This window comes from Brachycentrus maculatus, unplaced genomic scaffold (genome assembly GCF_059751285.1).
Source record: "Brachycentrus maculatus isolate JH-2025_06_01 unplaced genomic scaffold, ASM5975128v1 h1tg000259l, whole genome shotgun sequence".
Classification (NCBI taxonomy): Eukaryota; Metazoa; Arthropoda; class Insecta; order Trichoptera; family Brachycentridae; genus Brachycentrus; species Brachycentrus maculatus.
In genome coordinates, this window is record NW_028281010.1 from 829,922 (window position 1) to 854,291 (window position 24,370).

Here is a 24,370-nt window from a genome sequence, read left to right on the forward strand (position 1 = left end):
TTTTAAATTGAAATGAATCAATATTGACATGTTATAAATTTGAATGAATATGAACTGACACTGAATAACATGTTCTGAATCTAAATAAAATAATGGTATGTTCTAATTTGGAATGTATATGAAATCATCTTTCCAAATTGAAATTAATCAAAATTTACATAATAACATGTTTCAAATTGAAATTAATCAAAATTGACATTTTCTAAATTGAAATAAATATGAAATCTCATGTTTCCAACGAATTGAATCAACATTGGCATGTTTGAAATGAAAATTAATAAATAAACACATGTTTCAAAATGAATTTAATCAAATGGGCGTAATCAAAAAATTGTAATGAATAAAAAATAATATGTTCCAAATTGAAATGAATTAAAATTGACACATTCTGAATTGGAATGAACATGAAACCAAATGTTCACAATTGACATATTGAAAATGGAATTGAATGAAAAATAACATGTTTCAAATTTAAATGAATAAAAAATAACATGTTTCAAATTAAAATGAATGAAAAATAACATGTTCCAAATTTAAATTAATTCAAATTGACACATTCTGAATTGAAATGAATGAAATATAACGTGTTTCAAATTGAAATGAATGAAAAATAACATGTTTCAAATTGAAATGAATCAAAACTGACATGCCCTTAACTAAATCGAATGTGAAATCACATGTTCAAAATTGAAATTAATCAAAATTTATTGAAATGATTAAAAAAATAACAAACATGATACAAATTGAAATAAATAATAATATCACATGTCAAATTGAAATGAACAATTGAATTGTATCAAAATTGACATGTTCTAAATTGGAATGAATACTAAATCGCATGTCAAACACACGTTGAATTGGATCAAACAATGAAACGATCGCGCGACTTGCGTCACTTGCGATTCCGCGTGCGCAGGATAGAGTCGAACGAAGACACGCAGACGGTGGTGTACAAGACGACGTACTACACGGCGCTGCGGCCGACGGTGGTGGGCGCGCGCCGCAAGACGCCCGAGGAGGACGGCGAGGAGCGCCTCGGCCAGCGCCTCGGGGCGAGCCTGAGGCTGGGCGGCGGCGAGAAGCCCAAACCGCCGCCCAGAAAGCCGGCGCAGTAATCCCACACAACCGGTACAAGCACATCAACAAATTCTCAGAAAAACGACACACACTCGCCCATTTTTTCTCCGATTTCGACTTTTTCCGGTTTAAAACGCACCAATTGTGAAATGGGTATATTTCGTTTGACAATTTTACCCACTGTTGGTACGGGATAGATTAAATTTTAGAATAAAAATAGCAATGATACTATGATAATACATTTTAGAATAAAAGTCGGAATAATTTAATTGAATTTTACAATTATTAGGCTGTGAGATATTTTTTATTTATTTATTTTATTTCAAATGGCAAAGGAAGGATGAAAGAAGACTGAATGCAGTCGAAATGCGATCCCTCAGACAGATGTGCGGCAACGATGTACGATAGATGTTCGAATGGTGCAATAAAGAAAGAACGCAAGGCTGAGATAAGCATTATCGATAAATAATTTAATTTCTTAAAAGAAAGGCGTGTTGGGATGGTTTGGACACGTGGAACGTATGAATGAGAAAAGAGCGGTAAAAGAAATATATGAGGCGAATGTAGCTGGGAAAAGAAACAGAGGAAGACCGAGGAAAACTGGGCACGATCAAGTGTGTTAAATACTTGAAAGCGGCCGGGTCAGGAGTCGACATGATCGACGGGTATGTATGATGAGATGCATGTTTCTGAGAGAGGTGTGGAATGTTTGTATACACACATTGGTGCGGCGTTCTATTGTCTCTGCCTACCCCTGCAGGGAAGCAGTGGGATGGTTAGTTAGCTAGTTATATGAATTTACTCAATATGAGTTGATAGAACGAAACAGTATTTTCCCAGTATGAAGTAAGCAGTCAACTTATCCATGGCATTGCAGTCAAGCAATGCCTTGGACAAGGATAGCACTGCATGCATTAGGGTAAGTGGTTCATTTCCATCTCGGTTTGGTATCTCTAAAGGTGTTAAACAGGGATGTGTAATGTCACCGTGGCTGTTTAATCTGTACATGGATAATTGCAGAACTGGAAAAAAAAACATGCTAGCTAAATTTTTTAAGTAAAAGTTCTGCATTGGGAATAATCGGCGGGTATGTATGAACAGTTTTTCCGCCTCCGTACTGTAATGGTCAGCACGCTCGGCTACCGTTCTGGAGGTCCCGGGTTCGATTCCCAGGGGGGGTCAAATAAATACAAGTGATTTTTTCACTGTAATATTTATTCAATATTACCCTGTACCGGTAGCTGAAGCGATGGGCTGATCACCTTTCCTTCGTGTGTTAACGATCAATATAACATTGCGTTTATATATAATGCAGTGGCCCTATGCACCATTGGGGTGCGGATAAGGGTCTGAAAATGTATGAACAGATGCGCGAATGTGGAAGGGGCGAAGATTGTTTGCAAGGACAGAGTGGTGTGGCATTCTATGCTCTCTGCCTAGCTCTTCGAAGAAGCGGCGTGATGGTTAGCTAGTACATAAGTTGATAATATTTAGTTCAATTGATATCTTGGGGCGATAGATGACTTATGAGCTTAAGTACTCTCTTATGGTAGAGAAAGTCCAAAAGAAGTTTTTGAGGTATCTCTACATGAGAGAGTACGGCTATTATCCTCGGCTCTACCCGACCCAGTTCCTCCAGGGTATGCTCGGCTACAACAGTCTAGAGACTAGAAGGAATGTGTATTTAACTACGCATTTTTATCGATTGTTGCGCGGTATGATGGATAATCCTGAAATTACCCGGAGCATTGGTCTGTATGTTCCCGATAGTTACCTAAGACAGCGTCGGCATAGATTGTTTCACATTCCTATACACGGGACCAACCTGCCGATGGTTATGCCTGTAGGAAGAGCTACCGCTATGTTGAACAATATCACATTGGATATTGATCTGTCCCATGTGTCCGAAGGAGTTTTCCGAAGCGGGATTCTTCTACACCTTTAAGTCTTCTTGCTTACTTTTAATATATACGCCTTGAATATTGTTTGTTATGTATATATAATTTTTTTATTGAATAAATTGAAAATTATGCTACCGCGAATACGCACGCGAATATCGGTTAGGAAAAAGTCGGATTGGAGAAAAAAATCAATTTATCACTCATCACACACTCCATATTATCTCCCTTTTTATTTTATTTTTTTGCATGTTTTTCTTTCTTTCTGTACGCTTTATAGAAAATTCATTCTCCCAACCCTTGCACGATTCTTAGTATAAATTTTCAAACCGTCTAAAAATCAACGCAACAACGTGGACAGCTTTTACAACCGCCATTTTACATTTTACTGTTTATATATATTTTTTTTAAATATTTATTAGTCGCCTTAGAAAATTCTCCTTGCCTTTTATGTACAAGGATTTATAGCATATTTGTGTAATGGTCAGCACGCTCGGCTACCGTTCTGGAGGTCCCGGGTTCGATTCCCAGGGGGGGTCAAATAAATATAAGTGATTTTTTCACTCTAATATTTATTCAATATTACCCTGGACTGGTACCTGAAGCGGAGGGCTGATCACCTTTCCTTCGTGTGTAAACGATCAAGATAACACTGCGTTTATATGAAGCAGTGCCCTATGCACCATTGGGGTGCGAATAAGGGTTTTATTAATTTATTATTAAAAATAAATATCAAGCCACTTATTGAACTTTTTACTGTGCAACGGATCTTTTTAGGTAAAACTTGAAGGTTTTTTCTCCATTTGAAAAATATTTAGTATATTAAAAAAAATAATTAAACAATACCTTTTCTTCAATATGCAAAAACAACACTTTCTGCCCTGTAGCGGGTAAATGTTAAGTTAAAAATATGCCGCTTCTGCTGGGATATAGTACATTTTCTGGGCATTCTGAAAACATGCAAAATTGAAAATTGTCAATTTTTGATATATGACGTTGTTGAAAGGAGTTAGCGAAATATTTAAATTTCATAACTATTTCTGTGAGCCTAGGCGGCTCATTGTTAGAAATAGGTAGCAAATTGTGGTAGAGTGGGTTCGAACCGAGAAACTCTGACTCAAGAGTCCGCGACACTAACCACGGGACCACAGCCCAACAAATTATCTTATATCAATCAAGATTTGTCACATAGCTCATTTCGCTCACTCCTTTCAAGAACGTCATAAATCAAAAATCGTCAATTTTCAGTTGTTCATGTTTTCGGAATGCCCAGAAAATGTACTATATCCCAGCAAAAGTGATATATTTTTTACTTAACATTTACCCGCTACAGGGCAGAAAGTGTTGTTTTTGAATTTTGAAGAAAATGTATTGTTTAATTATTTTTTAAAAAATATTAAATATTTTTCAAATGGAGAAAAAACATTCAGATTTTACCTAAAAAGATCTGATGCACAGTAAAAAGTTCTATAAGTAGCTTGATATTTATTTTTAATACATTGTATTTAATTTTTAAACTTTAAAAACGTCCTCCTGAAAAATCAAGTTTTTTTATTTATGACGTTCTTGAAAGGAGCGAGCGATTTATTTGTCATATTTGCCTTTTCATATTTTCTAAACAAGACACCACTAAACTACGCCATTTCATATTAAAGCTATGCATATTACCGACTTTCTAAATTTGGCCAATGGTGAGTGTTACGCGGTGTACGAGGCGATCACTCTATCCGGCCAGTGTGAGGCCTCTAAACACCCAGACTTGTCTCCATCGAGATGTCCGTGAGTGTGTTGATTGATTCGCGGTTTGAAATTTTAACTTTGGTTTGCGTTGAGTTTTTAATCTTGCATTTTACCGCTAGTCTTTTTATTTTTAAACCCTGAATGGCTCACTGATAATACTTGCCTTTTTTGTGTCTTACGCTCATGACAATGCTGCATTGTTGTCGAGTATGATATATTATTTTGATTAAAATTAATTTAAAAATTATCGTTACTTTTGTCCGCCTCTGTAGTGTAATGGTCAGCATGCTCGGCCACCGTTCTGGAGGTCCCGGGTTCGATTCCCAGGGGGGTCAAATAAATATAAGTGATTTTTTCACTAATATTTATTCAATATTACCCTGGACTGGTACCTGAAGCGGAGGGCTGATCACCTTTCCTTCGTGTGTAAACGATCAAGATAACACTGTGTTCATATGTATGAAGCAGTGCCCTATGCACCATTGGGGTTCGGATAAGGGTTTTATTATTATTATTTAATTCATTCTTGATTCTCTTCAATTTTTGGGATGTTTAAACAGCTGTCACAATTTTTTATTTAAAGATTTATTTAGTCAAGAATAAATGGTTTTTTATTTCTCATTACTTAAATATTATTAAAGAATTTTAATTATAAATAAAAACCCTTGTTTTTTTACCACTTAAGTATTAAATTTTATGCTGAAACCCGTAGATGGAAGCATCTGTAGCTTCCGAAACTAGTTGTTAAAACGTTGACTATTAACTTGAAAAATGCCAACTTTAAAATTGCCGTGGCAGTCAACGTTTTAAAAATAAAATATAATATAATTAAAATGTAACCTTGTTTTAATAATAATAATAATCCCTTTCCGCACCCCAATGGTGCATAGGGCACTGCTTCATATAAAGGCAGTGTTATCTCGATCGATTACACATGAAGGAAAGGTGATCAGCCCTCCACTTCAGGTATCAGTCCAGTGTAATATTGAATTAAATTAGAGTGAAAAAATCACTTATATTTATATTGAACCCCCCTGGGAATCGAACCCGGGACCTCCAGAACGGTAGGCGAGCATGCTGACCATTACACTATGGAGGCGGACAAAAATGTGGTCCCGTGGACCTTGTTTTAAAATCACTTTAAATATTTTATTATAACTTAATTATAATGTCTACCGGTTTCCAAGCTGACCGCTTCTTTATCGAGACTTATTGAAACTTTTTAATTAGTCTTGATAAAGAAGCCAGACATTATAATTAAGTTATAATAAAATATTTATAGTGATTTTAAAACAAAGTTACATTTTAATTACAAAATGGAAAATCGCAAAGTTAGTGCTTCAAATATAAATTAAAGAATATAAACTCAAGTTGTGAAAGATGCGTCTTTTTTATTTATAATTTAATTGTGTCTTACCGCAGAGTGAATGCCCAAACAATAAATGACATATCACTCACTCCTTTCAAGAACGTCATAAATCAAAAATTGTCAATTTTCAGTCGTGTATGTTTTCCGAATGCCCAGATAATGTACTATATCCCAGCAAAAGAGGCATATTTTTAACTTAATATTTACCCGCTACAGGGCAGAAAATGTTGTTTATGCATTTTTAAGAAAAGGTATCGTTTAATTATTTTTTTAAATATACTAAATATTTTTCAAATGAAGAAAAAACCTTCAGGTTTTACCTAAAAAGATCAGTTGCACAATAAAAAGTGGCTTGATATTTATTTTTAATGCATTGTTATTATATTTTTAAACTTTAATAATGTTCTCCTACAAAATCGAGTTTTTTGATGTATGATGTTCTTGAAAGGAGTGAGCGATATCATTAAAGACTTGAATAAGATTAATTTATTGGACAGTATCTTGTGGAAAATTGTATTTAACACAAAATGTATATATATTAATATACGTAACGTATCCCTCCTCACATATTAATCAACCCGTAACACTAATATGGTTCCGTTCCAGCTATGAGACGCGTCGCTACGAGACGCCGCGATCTCTCACCGACACGCCCGACTTCTACTCCACCAACACCCAGACCCAGGAGGAGCGCAAGACCTTCCAATCCTCCGGAGCCTTCTCCGCATACTCCAAGGAGGCTCCCAGAGTCACGGCCGGTCTAGAAAAGCCCAAAAATACCGTCGCGTCGCCTCTTAGTCCCAAATTCAACGCCAAATTCGATCTGAAAAGAGAGTTTGAATCTTCCGATCTCTCCCGGAACAACTACAGCCAGAATGTCTTGTCCACCGATTACTCCACGGCGCCGACTCCTTACATATACGGGAACAGAAGCCCTACGTCGCCAAAACCGTTCTCCGCGGAGTCCATGCGCGTGGAATCCTACTCCCAGCAGCGCTCTAATCACTCTGCGACTTTGCCGGCACAGCCCAGTACCGGATATTCCGAAGTAAACCAGTCGTACAACTTCAAAGCGGAGTCCGCCAACAAGCAGTCGGGGCAAGGTTCGACAGCTGTGGCACGCGTCGGCTCCGCTCCGCAGCCGCAACAGGAGTCCGTCCAGCTCTTCGGCAAGGAGGTCTACAACTACGGAGGACCCAATTACTCCCAGGAGACCATGACGGAAGTAAAGGAGATCCCTAACGGCACGCAGAAGGTGACGACCACCAAGATATACAGCTCAACGCCCATGAAGATAACCAGCACAAACATGAAGTACGAGAGCTCCGGCACATCAGCCCCCAAGTTTGATTCCATGAGCGATTTCACCAAAGAATTTGGCACGGACGAATCCAATTTCTCAACGCTGGATTCCACTTTCAAGGACAGCGGGCGGGGCTTCTCCGCGAAGCCGTCGGAGTACGGCGGCCGCTCCGACTTCCAGTCCAGCGCCATGATCACCAAGACGGTGAAGTCGCCCGCGGAGCTGACCAAGGAGCTGGACTCGATGGAGAAGAAGCTCATGAAGCAGACCATCTCCTCGGAGGTCATCGAGAAGAAGACGGTCATGACGTCTTCCAGCAAGTCGGAAACTAGCTCCACGACCATGAAGAAGTTCGGAAACTTCTAAATATGCAAAAGGAAAAAAACAACAATAAAAAAACATGTTTTTTTCACAATTTGAATACGTTATATAGTCCTGCCATGAAGACGTGCCTTTTATATTATATTCCATTCATTCACATATATAATATATGAAATTATGTAAAAAAAACTGTCATTTGAATACGAAACGCCTAGACTAATGTGCAAAGGCAAATAGCCGCAAGTTAAAAACAGTAGTTTTGAGATAACCGAATTTATAGTTAACTTAAAATGATGCTTTTTGCCAACGCATGTATCAAATTAATACAATTTTGCGGCTACTTGGATAATGAATATCTCGGTAGAGGAAAGAGATGGAGCAAAATCTGCGATTGTACATGATAGAGGCCGGTTATAAGAATGCTTTGAGCCGTGTTATGCCAAACAGCCGCGACTCGAGCTACGGCTAGTTGCCTTTACACATTAGTGTATATTGTGAAAAAATATATGTTTTTTAATGTTTATTTTATACGCCAGAAATGTGCCTTGAAGTCTAACGATTGTTGGACAAAACGACGTGCCATCCTCTCCCAACTTTGACGATTTATATACATCTTTACACTTAGATTGTAAGCGAGGTATACTACCAAAACTAAAATGTGTATTTTTTATCTCCTTAAAAAATATTTACATTTAAAAAAAAAATTCATATAATTATTTTTAGCGAGTAAAAAGTATATTGATGTTTTTTCTTTAGACGTATTTATTGATTAATATCCGCTGTATCTAGCGTTCTGTTCATAATATATTTTTTATCACATTTAATGTACAAAAAAAAATGTATTTAAATAATTAATATGAGTCGTTTTTTCGATAGTTATATTTTTTTTTATTAATTTTTATGTTGCGTCGCGGCTTACATTTATGAAATATTACTTAAAATCCAGATTTTTTATCTCGCCAGTTGCATTTAAATGAAACCCTTTGTCAAATTGTTTAATTGTAATATTTGTGCTAATTATTATTTTTAAATAATTTTATTTATGCTTAAGATACTTTCAAACTAGGCGCATGTTGCTAACGTTACTTTCAAACTAGAGTCCATCTTGCTAAGGAGACTTTCAAACTAGAGTCTGTCTTCCTAATGTTACTACGTAGTTTAATGAATAGAGTCTATGTTGCTACAGTGTCTTAAAAAATGCCTTTTAAAATAAGAAATCTCAGTGGAAACCACTTATTATGAAATAAAAGAAGTCTTACATGTTTAAATTCACACAAGTGCCATTTTTAATTATGTTGTTATGGAGACTTTCAAACTAGAGTCATGTTGCTAATGAGACTATCAAACTAGAGTCCATGTTGCTAATGAGACTATCAAACTAGAGTCCATTAATACGGACTTCTTAGTAATTTCAGGAGTGTCAAACTAGAGTCCACATTGCTAATGAGATTCAAACTACAGTCAATATTGCTAATGAAACTCTCAAACTAGTGTCATGTTGCTAATGAGACTATCAAATTAGAGTCCATTAATATGGACTCCTTAGTAATCTAAGGAGTCTCAAACTAGAGTCCAAATTACTAATGAGACTCAAACTACGGTCTATATTGCTAATGAGACTCTCAAACTAGTGTCGTGTTGCTAATGAGACTCTCAAACTAGAGTCATGTTGCTAATGAGACTTTTAAATTAGAGTCCATGTTGCTAATGTTACTTTAAAACTAGAGTCTTAAGTCCATCCTATTACGGAGACTTTCAAAGTAGAGTCTCTGCCGCTAAAGTGTCTTTAAAAATGCCTTTTATAATGAAAATTCTCAGAATCAAAACTACTTTTTTATGATATAACAAATGTTTTATGTATTCGAATACACACATGTGCCATTTTTCTGATTTTAGATACTAAAAAAATATTATTTTGATATATGATACTAAACCGGTTACTTCATAAACTTGTCTTTTGATAATAATGAATTTTAAAAATGTATATTTAATTTAATAATAGAATTATATGATATAGGATGCCTTGAAATTTACCCTGTTGATGCCAAAATTGCCTTTTTTAAATTTACACGGTAATTTTTTTTAATATGTATTATTATCGGGGCATTTTAAAAATTGAATTATTTTGAATTTATTTGAAATTTTAATCGCTTTTTTAATTGTATTTTCTTGTATAAAATTTTAACAAAAGAATTAATATAATTTTTAACACTTTGGGTTAGAGAGACGGATGTAATTTGGAAATGTAACAAAATCTAATCAACCTTTAACCAAAAAATATGGAATATGTTTATTAATTATTATTAATATAAAAGGAGTGTTTTAAAATAAATGGTGTTTTATTTCTGATTTTATTTTGTATTTAAAGGTGACGGCTCGGTTGTCTTATCCGCATTTTGACAAGAAAAAATTATTTTTTGACATCTCATCAAAGATGAAGAAGAATATGGAAGTCTGGGCATTTACGGGGCTTACGACCGTCATAGGCTGGTTTAAGTGATCACTTTACACACGTGTAACATTCACCAATTCTACCCATTATTGACAACCACACTCTCAAATTCTTGGAAGCTCCATATATATGAACCAATTTAGAAACCTTGTTCATGAATCACTAGAACTTCACTAGAGACATCTATTGGTGAGATGTAAAGAAGCTTTTTATTAAGCATAAACTCTTATATATCTTTGGACACACTCAAAATGTTGTAAAGAAAAAATTATATTTATGTACTAATTTTTAAATCAAACGCAGATTTTTCGAGTCTACTAAGTTTTGTTTTATTGTTTCAAAAGACAAAATGTCCGCCTCCGTGGTGTAGTGGTTATCGTGTTTAGCTACCGTGCCGGAGATCCCGGATTCGATTCCCAGGGGGGGCTGAAAATAAATATTGGTAATTATCAGTCAAATATTTATTTCATAATACCCTGGACTGGTACCCGAAGCGGAGGGCCGATCACCTTTTCTTCATGTCGATCATAACGATCAAGATAACACTGCGTCAATACGATGCAGTGCCCTATGCGCCATTGGGTGCGTATAAGTGTTAAAAAAAATTGTTTTATTGTTAAAAAAGACATAAAAATTAATATTGTGAGAACTGTTTCGCCTAGTTATGGCATTTTCAAACGAATATTCTACTTTCGTTTGAAAATGCCATAACTAGGCGAAACATCTGTCACAGTATTAATTTTATGTGTTTTTTTAATAAAATACAACTTCTTCTTCTAACCCTTATCCGCACCTAATGGTGCATAGGGCACTGCATCGTATTGACGCAGTGTTATCTCGATCATTACTTTCATGAAGGCAAGGTGATCACTCTTGCGCTTCAGGAAACCAGTCCAGGGTAATGTTAAATAAATATTACAGTGTAAAATCATAAATATTTTTTTTTACCCCCCTGGGAATGGAACCCGGGACCTCCAGCACGGTAGCTAAACACGCTGACCATTACACCACAGAGGCGGACAGACAAAAAAAATCTGTGTTTGATATAAAAGTTAATACGTGAATTGAAATGGAGTTCTACAAATTAAGCGACGAATCGATAAATAATAAAAGAGATTCTGATTGAAACAACTCCCAAGTGGAACAAATCACAATATTTAACACATTCAAAATAATGTGAATGGTTAGGATAATTTGGCAGTTTCACATCAATATACATATATATATATATATATATATATATATATATATATATATATATATATATATATATATATATATATATGTATATTGTATATAATTACAATGATTAAAGAAAACACTTGTTTTTTACCACTTGAGTTTTATTATAGACTTCACGTTTCTGAAGTTAAACTTCCATCATTCAGGTCTGTACAATAATATATCATTCAGGTCTGTTACTATACAGACCTGAATCAAGTGGTATAAAACAAGTCGAAACGACAAAACCCGGTCGCTGGTCAAATAAAAAAGTGGAAAAGCTAAAAATATTGGTTTTAATCTAATAATAAATTAAAAATGCAATTCCATCACGAAGTGTCAGTGGATAATATAAATCTATTAAAACAAGTGTTTTATTTAATCATTGTGACATGTCTTACCACAAAGTTAATGCCGAAACAATAAATAATTGTATATAATTCACTAGTATAACAGAATGGTGATAGATTAATAATAATTTGACATAAATTCATGTTGTCAAGTTTGCATAAACCAAGGTATTGTTGGATTACTGGTATAATTCACGCAAATGACCTTATAACAAAAGTTTCTTGCAAAAAATAACTGGCGTGAATCTTCCTCTTGTACCCTGGCCATATCCTCTGCCCTATCCAGGGGTAGGAGTCAGCCAGTTTGCTAGAACTTGTTCTAGGCACTTGTTTAGGCACTTGTGCCTAAAATATTTAAGGTGGAGACTGACCGGAGCATTTTGTACGATTTGACTGTACGATGTGAGCATTCAGTCAGTACAGCGAGCCGAGCGCTCTATCTATAGTATCGGATGCTCGCTGATGCACGCCGCGAGCGATGTTACGACATTATGTTACGACTAAATGCTCCGGTCAGTCTCCACCTTTAGAGTTCGCCAAACCGGTCCTAACTCTTTGTTGTCACACAATTTCCGATTAAGATTATGTATCGGAGCATTCTCAGTTGTTATGTGAATGTTCTGTTTATGTGGAGAGTAAAAAACAAATAAATGAATAAATGTAATAACTACATTTTATAGATTATCGATAAAATTAAGAAAGGTATGTTGAGATGGTTTGGGCATGCGGAACGTATGAGTGAGGAAAGAACGGTTAAACAAATTTATGAGGCGAATATAGTTGGAAAAAGAAGCAGAGGAAAACCTGGCACAATCAGGTATGTCAAATACTTGAAACCGGCCGGGTCAGGAGTCGTAATAATCGTCCAGTATGTATGAGGAGATGCATGAATGAAGAGGCGAAGAATGTTTGCAAAGACAGAGTGGTGTGGCTTTCGATTCTCTCTGCCTACCCCTGCGGAGAAGCAGAGTGATGGTTAGTTAGTTAGTTAAAAAATCTAGAAAAAAATTGCTCGTGCGGAATTTCTATTGTGCGTTATTTCTATGTTCTTTAACTATGTTCTATGTACTTACATTAATTGATTTGGCAGTCACTTTGTGGTAAAATCTATCCATTTTTAACTAATGTTTTACTTAGTAAATAAGTAATGTAAGCAAGTAACTGAGTAAAACATTAATTAAAAATGTTCTATGTAGTTTAACTTCTGTTAAACTCATTAAAAAGTAAAGAATAAGATAGATTTAGTGCTAGAGGCAGAGAGAGGATCTCAAAAGAAAGAAGCGGCGTGATGGTTGGTTAATTAGTTAGTTATATTTTATAGGGGGGGGGGGGGTAGAGGTAGTACCTAAAGGGCGAACTGGTTCGTGAAAATTTTGAATCCCACCGCTGGCCCTATCCATATAAAATTATCATTTAGTATACACCACAATCCATAATCGAAGCCAAGGCACAAAGAACTTACAAAGAAAATCTCAAAATATTATACTAAGTGATGTGACTTTGAAGGTGAGTGTAACTCTATATGTGATGACATAACGAAAAGAAAAAACCGAGCTTACAAAGGTAATACAATATGATCATATCATGGCACAGTCATACAGGTCTTTTTACTATCCCAAAGGTCTCCATTTCAAAATTTTAGGAGTCCATCTTGTGGGGTCCTGTCTTGCGACATGTTCTGCCCATTAGCATTTAAGTCTTGCCACTGAATCCATGATATACGTTAAAGATTGCTTATATTATATTTTAGCTCAGGGTTTCCCAAAGTGTAAAGAGGGGCGCCGAGTCGATTCTCTTATCATTATCCGAAACCACAAATATTCTGGGGTACCTATAAAGCAACAATTTCTTTTTTGAGAGCTAGCATCTTTCTACCCAACTACTATTATTGTAGGTACCTATTTCTTTCGACTATAATACATATCACTCACTCCTTTCAAGAACGTCATAAATCAAAAATTGTCAATTTTCAGTTGAGCATGTTTTCGGAATGCCCAGAAAATGTACTATAATCCCAGCAAAAGAGGCATATTTTTAGCTTAATATTTCCTCGCTACAGGGCAGAAAATGTTGTTTTTGAATTTTAATACGTAAAACGTATTCTTTATTTATTTTTTTAAATAAACTAAATATTTTTCAAATGGAGAAAAAACCTTCAGGTTTTACCTAAAAAGATCTGTTGCACAGTAAAAAGTTCAATAAGTGGCTTGATATTTATTTTAATACATTGTGTTAAATTTTTAAACTTTAAAAACATTCTCCTGGAAAATCAAGTTTTTTTATTTATGACGTTCTTGAAAGGAGTGAGCGATATATAAAGTCACACTATCTATCCCAAAGAGCTTACTTAAATAGGGCGCTGTGACAAAATATTAAACTTGTAAGTGCGCCGCGGGCTGAAAAAGATTGGTAACCCCTGTTATAAATTATAAAACACCACAACTTCTTCAGTTTATTATAAATATATTCAAATACAGCATTAAATGAGCTTGTTTACTTATATTTTTGTATTTTTTTTACAGGAAAATATGGAAGACGACTTTATCAAACATAGCTTGACGACTTCTGCCCTGAAATGAATATTTTTATTTTTACTTTGGTCTAACCCAAGAAGCGTATTCTTTAATAGTGTTTTTCTTAAATAATAAAATATTAACAAAAAAAAATAAAAATAAAACAAACAAATAATCCCCCTTTTCGACATTTATTTTATACATATACTTACAATTATTGTTAGTTTAACATTTTCTTTCATAATTTTACTTTCCATATTTTTTTAACAGAGCAAATTTTGTAAATTATACCTATCAAATTGTAACAAATAAAATAATTTTTTTAAATAGAATTTTTTGTACAACCTACCCCGAATTTTATTTATTTGGATAATTTTGGCACTGCGAATTTTGTGAAGAAGGTAGGTACCCCAGTTGTTTTATTGCAACCGAATTTACTATGTAGGTAGTTGAAAATCATAATTGTTATCATCATCGCGAGTGAGTGTGTCTAAAAAAATTCACTGAAAAATGAAATCAAATAAACTTTAATTATTAAATACTAACATCACATGTTTTGTCTTCCTCCGTATCGCAATTGTTAGCGCGTTTAGGTACCGTGTTAGATGTCACGAATTGCATTCCCAGAGGAGGAGGTTTTCGCACTTATATATTTTAAATATTACCCTGGACCTGACGCGCAGGATTAATCACCTTGCTTACATGTAAGTAAAGATCAAGATAACACTACGTCAATAAGATGCAGTGCCCTATACATCATAGAGAGCGGTTAAGGGTCAGAAGAAAATGAAGAACCTCGCAAACCTCCCGCCATCAAGCTTACCTCTTTTTAAAGCATAAAGTTGCCGTTGCTCAGCACGTTCGCTGGTAACAATTCATCGGCAGTTCTCGTCTAAACTTCGGGACGCGGACCTGATTTGAAAACTCACAAGGGGGTTGGCAGCCTACAAAAAGCTTAGAGGCAGTTTTTGGACTCCATATGCTCCACATAAGGGATGGATATGAATAAATGAATGAACGAATGAACTTTGATCAAAAAAGTAAACACACTCACACATAGAAATAGACTGTAAAACTTATAAAGATAGCTTATACCCTAAGTAGCAACATGATAAACGGTGTAACATAAGCCATAGCTTTATTTTTAAAGTCGGTATATACGTATCCTCAATATAATGAATTTAAAATTCAGAAGAACGTTTTATTTCGTGGTAACTAAATTCCATCCAAGTATTTATTTTGTATACACAACACGAGTAACATTAAAAATAAATTATTTTGTAATAAAAGTGGCTACTTAGAAAATGTTATTTCAAAGGAATATTATTTTTGTACCGTTATATTAATTTAGAAAAAAATAGTGAATAATTGGTAGTATAAATATGTTATTTATTTTACATACCCGGAACAACAGGCCCCGTTTTTTTCAGTTTTAAACAAGTACTGTTTTATTTCCATTCACTGACTAGGTATGACCGCACTTTTTGGCCTTCGGCATAATAAATAGTGCATGCGGCAACACCGACCGCGTTGTTTTGCCAAAAGTTGATAATTTGACGGAAAGAGGACTCGACATATTGCCGTTTTCACCATGGCTGTGCCGAACGGTGCGAAGCGGCGCCACAACGGCGAGAAGATGCGGCCGAAGAAGTTCAAGCCAAACGGCAAGGGCCCGGGAGGCTTCGGGCGCTACGGGCCGCCCGCCATGTTGCGGGACGCCTTCGGCCCGGCCCCCGGCCCGTACATGGGCTTCCCGCAGCCGCCGCGCTTCCCGCCGCGCGGGCCGATGTTCCGGCCGATGGGGCCGCCCATGGGGCCGCCGATGGGCCCGCCCTTCCGCGGGATGCCGCCCTTCCCGCGCTACCCGCCGCCGTTCATGCAGCGGCCGCCGTTCCCGCGGCCGCCCTTCCCGCGCCCGCTGCTGCCCAACCCGGGCATGCGGCCGAAGCCCTACGCCAATATGAAGCCGCACCGGAGCGCGCCCAAGAAGCCCCCCATCAAGCCCCCCGACGGCCTGGTGGACCTCACTCAGCCTTGGATCACGCCGGAAATCAGGGAGCAAAATTCCAATAGACAGAAGCTTTTGAAGGTAACCTTTAATAATAATAAATCTGGATAACTTAAATAGCGCCATTTTCGTAAAATACTACCTCAAGGGCGCTTCAATGCTGTGGAAGATTATCACTAAAAGATTGCTAGGTTTTTTGACTCAGTTTTTAACACTCAACTTTTAGCCTAGAATTTATGTCAGCCATATATCCACATAACCACATTCCTTTGTATATATTTTTTTTATTTGAGTTAACAATAGTAACATACAGTAGTCGTACAGAAGAAAGTGACCAACTACCAAAACGTAAAATGTCCAGGAGGGCCATTTAAGTCACTTTTGCTTGGCAACAAAATAAACATCAACGCAGTTAGTCATTTTTACCAAGTCAATATATTATACTTCCAAGTTTAAAATCCTTTGGGATGTTTTTCAGGGCAATATTAAGCTAGTAAGATATCAAATAGTCAATGATCACGTTTTTGTAAAACAATGCACTTGGTCACTTTCTCCTGTATGACTACGATATGTATGACAAAACATTACACAAGCTAATTATAGTTGACCACATAAACATAAAGATTATTACATAATATTTAGTGTAGATCTCTAGCAAATGAACACATATCGCTCACTCCTTTCAAGAACGTCATAAATCAAAATACTTGATTTTTCAGGAGAACGTTTTTAAAGTTTAAAAATATAATACAATGTATTAAAAATATATATCAAGCCACTTACTGAACTTTTTACTGTGCAACAGATCTTTTTAGGTAAAATCTGAAGTTTTTTTCTCCATTTGAAAAATATTTAGTTTATTGAAAAAAATAATTAAACAATACATTTTCTTCAAAATGAAAAAACAACACTTTCTGCTCTGTAGCGGTTAAATATTAAGTTAAAAATATGCCGCTTTTGCTGGGATATAGTACATTTTCTGGGCATTCTGAAAACGTGCACAGCTGAAAATTGACGATTTTTGATTTATGACGTTCTTGAAAGGAGTGAGCGATATGTATGAGAGAAAATGTGTACTTACCGTAACATTCCCCACATTGTGAATGTGGACAAGATATAGGGGATGCAAACCATATGTTCTTTCAGTGTCCGCACACAGCAGAGAAGGAGTACTTTATAAATAGCTTAACACGGGCAGGAATCCAACTGCCCACCCCAAGTATCCAGCCTTCTTTCTGAACCTAATACTAGAATCAAGGTCATCATTTCTAAAATGATAAAGCTAAACGCATTTAACCTTTTAACCGCGTCAACTTTGTTCCTGAGAGACGCCCGTACGCACCGGTTTTTAAAATGATTACTTTTATCATGTATTTAGTTAAGAAACGATTTATTTTCCTAAACAAAAACGTTCAATGGGATTCATTATGCCTTTTTGGTACTCTATAATACACTTGTGTTACATTATTCTTGAAATATATTGTAATATAAACAAATAAGATCGTAACATAAATAAATCAAAGCACGCATCGTGTGTCACTCTTACCCACTGGCGATGCGTAGCGTCGAGAGTGAGACAGATATAGGGCATGATTATGGCGCGGACTAATTACCGACCGCAAGAAAAATCAGGGATCTGTTCTTTTATTTATCCTTGTGATGTTACAAATTATTAGTCAGATATTTCAACAGATGTCGTAAGACCGAGGATTGACGTATTATTTTATCCAAAGTTCCACACCATGAAAAAATCCCTCCAAGTTGAACTGAGGTTCAAAACTTGGAGCAACGTAAAAACACAAACGCTTATGTCAGATGCGTATGGGGCATGTTTTGTTAAAACACATACGGTTATGCGAGCCGCGTGGATCCGGTTAAACTATGAAATTTTGTATTAATTGTGATTGGGATAACAAGAGAACGAATAAGAAAATATATGTGGCGAATGTGAGCGGAAAAACAGAACGAGGAGACTGAAAAAGACTTGGCACGATCAGATCAATCAGAACCTAAAATCTGGCGGTGTCAAAAGTCTGCGTAATCAGAGGGCATGTATGACTAGATGTCGCTCACTCCTTTCAAGAACGTCATAAATCAAAAAACTTGATTTTTCAGGGGAACGTTTTTAAAGTTTAAAAATATAATACAATGTATTAAAAATAAATATCAAGCCACTTATTGAACTTTTTACTGTGCAACAGATCTTTTTAGGTAAAACCTGAAGGTTTTTTTTTCCACTTGAAAAATATTTAGTATATTTCAAAAAATAATTAAACAGTACAAACAAACAACCTTTTCTTAAAAATGCAAAAACAACACTTTCTGCCCTGCAGCGGGTAAATATTAAGTTAAAAATATGCCTCTCTTGCTGGGATATAGTACATTTTCTGGGCATTCCGAAAACATGCACAACTGAAAATTGACAATTTTTGATTTATGACGTTCTTGAAAGGAGTGAGCGATGTATGGATGTGAAGGAAGCGAGGATTGTATGTCAGGACAGAAGAGTGTGGCGTTCCATCCTGCGTAGAAACGATGTGATGGTAGTAGTAGTAGAAGAAGGTAAGATCTGTCCTGCACTTCAAGTATGAAGCGCAGTAGAGATGTTGCCGTCGTGTAGTCATCGCCTGGTGGTCTCGGAGTGGCGGCTTGACGGTTTGCTGCGGCGTTGCAGGCGGCGCGCTTGTCCAAGAAGGACGCGGACTGGGAGAAGGTGAAGGCGTGCCGCCTGGAGCTGCAGAGCATGGCGAAGGAGGCGAGGGAGAAGTACCTGAGCAAGCACCCGGACAAGGGCAGCGCTGCATTCCGCATCAACCCCGACTCCAGCTCCAAGGGGGTGGACTTTACGGAGGACCTCAAGTTCTAAAGGTGATTTTTTATTTATTTATTTTTTTTATTCAATATATTTACATTTTTATTTATAACATAATACATTTGAAACATTTATACATATCGTAGTCGTACAGGAGAAAGTGACCAACTACCAAAATGTAAAATGTCCAGGAGGACCATTTAAGTCACTATTACTTGGCCGCCTCCGTAGTGTAATGGTCAGCACGCTCGGCAACATTCTGGGGGTCCTGGGTTCGATTCCCAGGGGGGGTCAAATACATTTAAGTGATTTTTTCGCTGTAATATTTATTCAATATAACCCTGGACTGGTACCTAAGCGGAGGGCTGATCACCTTTCCTTCATATGTTAATGATCAAGATAACACTGCGTTTATATGATGCAGTGCCCTATGCACCATAGGGTGCGGATAAGGGGTTCAAATTACTTGGCAAGAAAATAAAAACCTATGCAGTTAGTCGTTTTTAACAAGTCAATATATTGTACTTCCAAGTTTAAAATCCTTTGGGATGTTTTTCAGGGCAATATTAAGCTAGTAAGATATCAAATAGTCAACGATCACGGTTTTGTAAAACAATGCACTCGGTCACTTTCTCCTGTATGACTACGATATGGAAAACTTTCATATTTCGATTCGCTGTGTCCCTCCAAAAAAGAGACTGAGCTCTTGTGCTCGGAGAGGGACTTACACTCGTGGTTTAATGTTATATAATAAATGGTATATTAGTATAATTTATATTTGAAATGAAATTTGAATGATTAGTATAATTTATATTTGAGTGAGCAATATATCAAAAATCATCAATTTTCAGCTGTACATGTTTTCAGAATGCCCAGAAAATGTACTATATCCCAGCAAAAGCGGCATATTTTTAACTTAATATTTACCCGCTACATGGCAGAAAGTGTTGTTTTTGAATTTTGAAGAAAGGGTATTGTTTAATTTTTTTTTTTAAATATGCTAAATATTTTTCAAATGGAGTAAAAACATTCAGGTTTTACCTAAAAAGATCTGTTGCACAGTAAAAAGGTCAATAAGTGGCTTGATATTTATTTTTAATACATTTCATTATGTTTTTAAACCTTAAAAACAATCTCCTGAAAAGTTTTTTGATGTATGACGTTGTTGAAAGGAGTGAGCGATATAATAAATCAATACAAAGGAAAACTCTCTCTCAAGACCTACATGAGTCATGTAGCTCACATCATGTCTTGGTGGTAGGAGCTTCACCTTCTCGGAGTCCAGTAGAGGTCCTCCGAGGATGTGACTACAATGTGTTAACACATTAGTTACGGCAATGTTTTGATAAAACTGTATCTTGAGGCGGGCGACATTAGACAGCTGTTTTATTATAATACAAGAATGCTCTGAGGCTGAACTCGAAAACAATACGAAAACGGTTAAATGGTCTCTAACGTCTCAAAATAAAATCATGTTAGTCCACAAATCACAAAAGTAAAAAAACATGTTAAAAACACTAATAAAATATTAGAAAATAACAACACAGTTTAACAACCGCCGAAAACTCAAAATCTGCCAATAAAAAATGATTTATGGCCTTTCCCCACACGCGTTTATTGCTTTGTAAGTACCAACTGCCGACTTAAGTAAAGGACAATGATCTTTGTATTTTATTTCATTTTAGGACAAAGAAAAAAACGCACCGTCTGTATCCATTGTTTAAAGTTAATTTGTAACATTTCCTTCGAAACAGATTACGACCATTAGCTATGTTTTGAACCAGTAAATATGAGTATTATTTTGTTATATTACAACGACATCTATCCACTACACAACAAAAGCAAAAAGGCCGAGAGATTAGAAGTTTATGACGTGTTTTTTGTATACCAAATTGAAGGTAGCCGAAATGCACAAAAATGTGCACCCCGCCACCACACAAGGTTTCTGAAACGCACAAATATGTGCACACCGTACACAATGTGTTAATAAACTAAAAAGTGGTCTTATCAAGTGTTTAATTTATATATATATATATATATATATATATATATATATATATATATATATATATATATATATATATATATTTTTTTTTTTTTTTCTTATTCTTCTTCTTTTTGTAGATCCTAGGGATCTGTTTGTGCCTCCGCATGTCGCTCTTGGGATGTTGACTCCCAGCTGGCTTTCCACCTTTTCGGAGGTCTGCCTGGGGGTCTGCGTCCTTCAGGGTTGCCTTGGAGGGCGATACGTGGAAGTCTGTCTTCTGACATTCTGTTTATATGTTCCTTCCCGTATCGCCTTCGTTGTCGTCCCCGCCTCACGATATCCTCCGTCTTACACATTTTAAACTTCATGTACAGAAAATAAAAAGTACATTGGCGGGCTTATTGCTAAAAAGCAATATCTTCCAACCGACCAAAGACGGACTAGTGATATTGATCAAAACGTTTGATACCATATATAGCCGTTTGCAATCAGAGGGTAGATAGTACTTGAACATTTAAAAAACATAAATTACAAATTGACATTTAAAAAAAAAACAAATTACATATTAATATACCAATTAATTATTATATTAATAAACCAACAAATTACATATTAATATACCAATTAATTGGTAATTAAATTACATATTAATTACCAATTAACAAAAGACGATAATAAGGAGGGCAAAGGAAGAAGGGAGTTTAGGGAAGGAGGTAGAGGGAGGAGGTTTGATGGACAGTTAGGATTCTAATGATAGATAGTAATGTCTCAGACGTTTTTAAAAGTTAATACATATTATTGTCTGATGTAATAGATTTGTTTGATGTTAGTCTGATGTTCCGGATGTCGGTATATTTTTTGATAACATATTTTTTATTTTATTAAAATAAACACTTGAATAAACCAATTTATGAGTTTTATTTTTATTTACGACTAGCTTCGAAAACGACAGATGTTTTCATCTTCTGGTACAAATTAAAATTAAGTTTTAATTTGTACCAGAAGATGAAAACATCTGTCGTTTATACTAGTCGTATATATGAATAAAACTCATTAAAGCGGTATATTCAAGCGTTTAATTTTAATAAAATAATCATGTCATTCTACAAAGAATGATTGAAGAAAACACTTGTTTTTTACCACTTGAGTTTTATTATAGACTACATATTTCGGAAGTTAAACTTCCATGAATGGTGAATGCTGAACATTCTGAAACATGTAGTCTATAATAAAACTCAAGTGGTAAAAAACAAGTGTTTTCTTTAATCATTGTAACATGTCTTACCACAAAGTTAATGCCGAAACAATAAATAACATATTTTTCACTACTTAATTTATTTATTTTTCTGTTACAGATATTGGCGGGCATCATTTCAAAAATGAATCTAACATAGCAATAATTGGATTTAGGTATTCAAAGTATTTGAGCATCATATGTACATATTTATATATATATATATATATATATATATATATATATATATATATATATATATATATATATATATATATATATATATATATATATATATATATATATATATATATATATATATATATATATATATATATATATATATATATATGTATAATAGAATTATCCCTCTTTATCCGTGGACCTGTGTTTTAACATTATACGGCATTACCTGTTGCGGCATTTCCATATTGTGAATCATCTAATTCATAGTAAAACAGTGATAAAATATATATATATATATATATATATATATATATATAGATTTATATTATCCACTGACACTTCGTGATGGAATTGCATTTTTAATTTATTATTAGATTAAAACCAATATTTTTAGCTTTTCCACTTTTTTATTTGACCAGCGACCGGGTTTCGTCGTTACCGACATCATCAGACTGGACCAGTCTGATGATGTCGGTAACGACGAAACCCGGTCGCTGGTCAAATAAAAAAGTGGAAAAGCTAAAAATATTGGTTTTAATCTAATAATAAAATATATAAATAAAATATAAATATATATATATATATAGGTAACACTGCGTTTATATGATGCAGTGCCCTATGCACCATTGGGGTGCGGATAAGGGTAAGAGATACATATATATATATATATATATATATATATATATATATATATATATATATATATATATGTATATATATATATATATATATATTTATAATTCAGATCACAAATCCTTTTATAACGATATCTCATTATAGATGAAGAAGAATATAGAATTCTGGGCATTTACAGGCCATACGACCCGTCATTGTCCGTTTTAAGTTCAGCGTTCTCCATTCTACCCATGATTGACAAGCACACTACTCGAATTTTCGAAAGTCGTATATATATCCATCGATTGACACTTTCTTTCACGTGTGCGAATTCTCGCCATCATCTATGGTTGAGTTGTGTGACTCTTTTATAAATAATGAAACTTCCTTCATGAAATTACCATTGCTTCACGAAATCTATTTAAAGTTCTACATGAAACGTATGTAAGATTCTTCCGGAATCATTTTATATACAGGGAGACGCCTGAAAACGTGAATTTGAATTTGACCAGTTATTTGACCTGAAAACATATCTGATAACTATATTATTTGCAATATTTTGAGTGAATCCAGATCTTTGTTCACTAATCTGGATTTGTCCATTTAGAATCACTTGGACCGGCTCGAGGCAGGTCACAGGCCCTGTAAATACCCAAGATTTGTGTTCTTCTTCACTTATGTTGGGATGTCAATGAGGGTCATATGATAATGATTGAAAGCTCATTATACGCAAGGCCAATGCCTGTGTTAGCTGTAGATCTTTATGTGGAATCAAGCCGTATGTCAGATTCTTGCAAAAGATAAAGAGGGATATATATATATATATATATATATATATATATATATATATATATATATATATATATATATATATATATATATATATATATATGTTTGTATGTATGTATGATTAAATCTGAAAAAACCTTATAGTGATTAGTACACTGTCAAGCCGAGGTCCAAACATCAAGTGTTCCTTCACGTGGATAAATTACCTCGCCCTGCGCCCAGCGTGCCTCAATCTGCGCCCAACGCGCCTCAATCTGCGCCTAACGCGCCTCAATCTGCGCCCAACGCCCCGCGCAACACCCAGAGGATGGAGGAAAAGGATATAAATATATTATATATTAAGAAATGGAATCGACAATGGAAATCTCAAGTGCTTTAAAAATATCAATGGAAACCTAGCGCCATGTTTGACAGGCTCGATTTGTCTATTGTCGCGCCGTGCGCGGTAGCCATACGCGCTAACCGGTGCACTGCGGATGGCCGCATTGATGACTT

General features: G+C 35.4%; 2 protein-coding genes across 9 annotated transcripts in view; both read left to right on the forward strand.

Moving 5' to 3' along the window:
- Positions 1 to 14,571, forward strand: part of rhea (Talin_middle and talin-RS domain-containing protein rhea) — a 142,521-nt gene extending 127,950 nt beyond the window's left edge. For 5 of the 8 annotated variants that reach the window (XM_088265979.1, XM_088265980.1, XM_088265984.1 and 2 more), the window contains one exon: positions 6,691 to 8,441. In XM_088265979.1, the coding sequence (XP_088122105.1) occupies positions 6,691 to 7,753 (1,063 nt within the window). In that variant the 3' untranslated portion in view covers positions 7,754 to 8,441. Of the gene's footprint in view, positions 1 to 916; positions 1,129 to 6,690; positions 8,442 to 14,253 lie in introns of those variants that run through there. The other 3 variants (XM_088265981.1, XR_015838102.1, XM_088265982.1) reach the window with 3 other exon arrangements.
- LOC148305878 (uncharacterized) lies at positions 14,432 to 22,436 on the forward strand. Its single transcript, XM_088265987.1, has 3 exons — positions 14,432 to 16,333; positions 18,927 to 19,120; positions 22,407 to 22,436. Exons 1-2 carry the CDS (start codon positions 15,836 to 15,838, stop codon positions 19,116 to 19,118), a joined length of 690 nt encoding a protein of 229 aa, XP_088122113.1. The 5' UTR covers positions 14,432 to 15,835; the 3' UTR covers positions 19,119 to 19,120; positions 22,407 to 22,436.
- The last annotated feature ends 1,934 nt before the right edge of the window (positions 22,437 to 24,370 follow it).

Excerpts from the sequence above, each read along its gene's own strand:
- LOC148305878 (XM_088265987.1), top strand. The coding sequence starts at position 15,836 with ATGGCTGTGCCGAACGGTGCGAAGCGGCGCCACAACGGCGAGAAGATG. Across the intron at positions 16,334-18,926 it reads ATAGACAGAAGCTTTTGAAG|GCGGCGCGCTTGTCCAAGAA; the intron begins GTAACCTTTAAT and ends GCGGCGTTGCAG.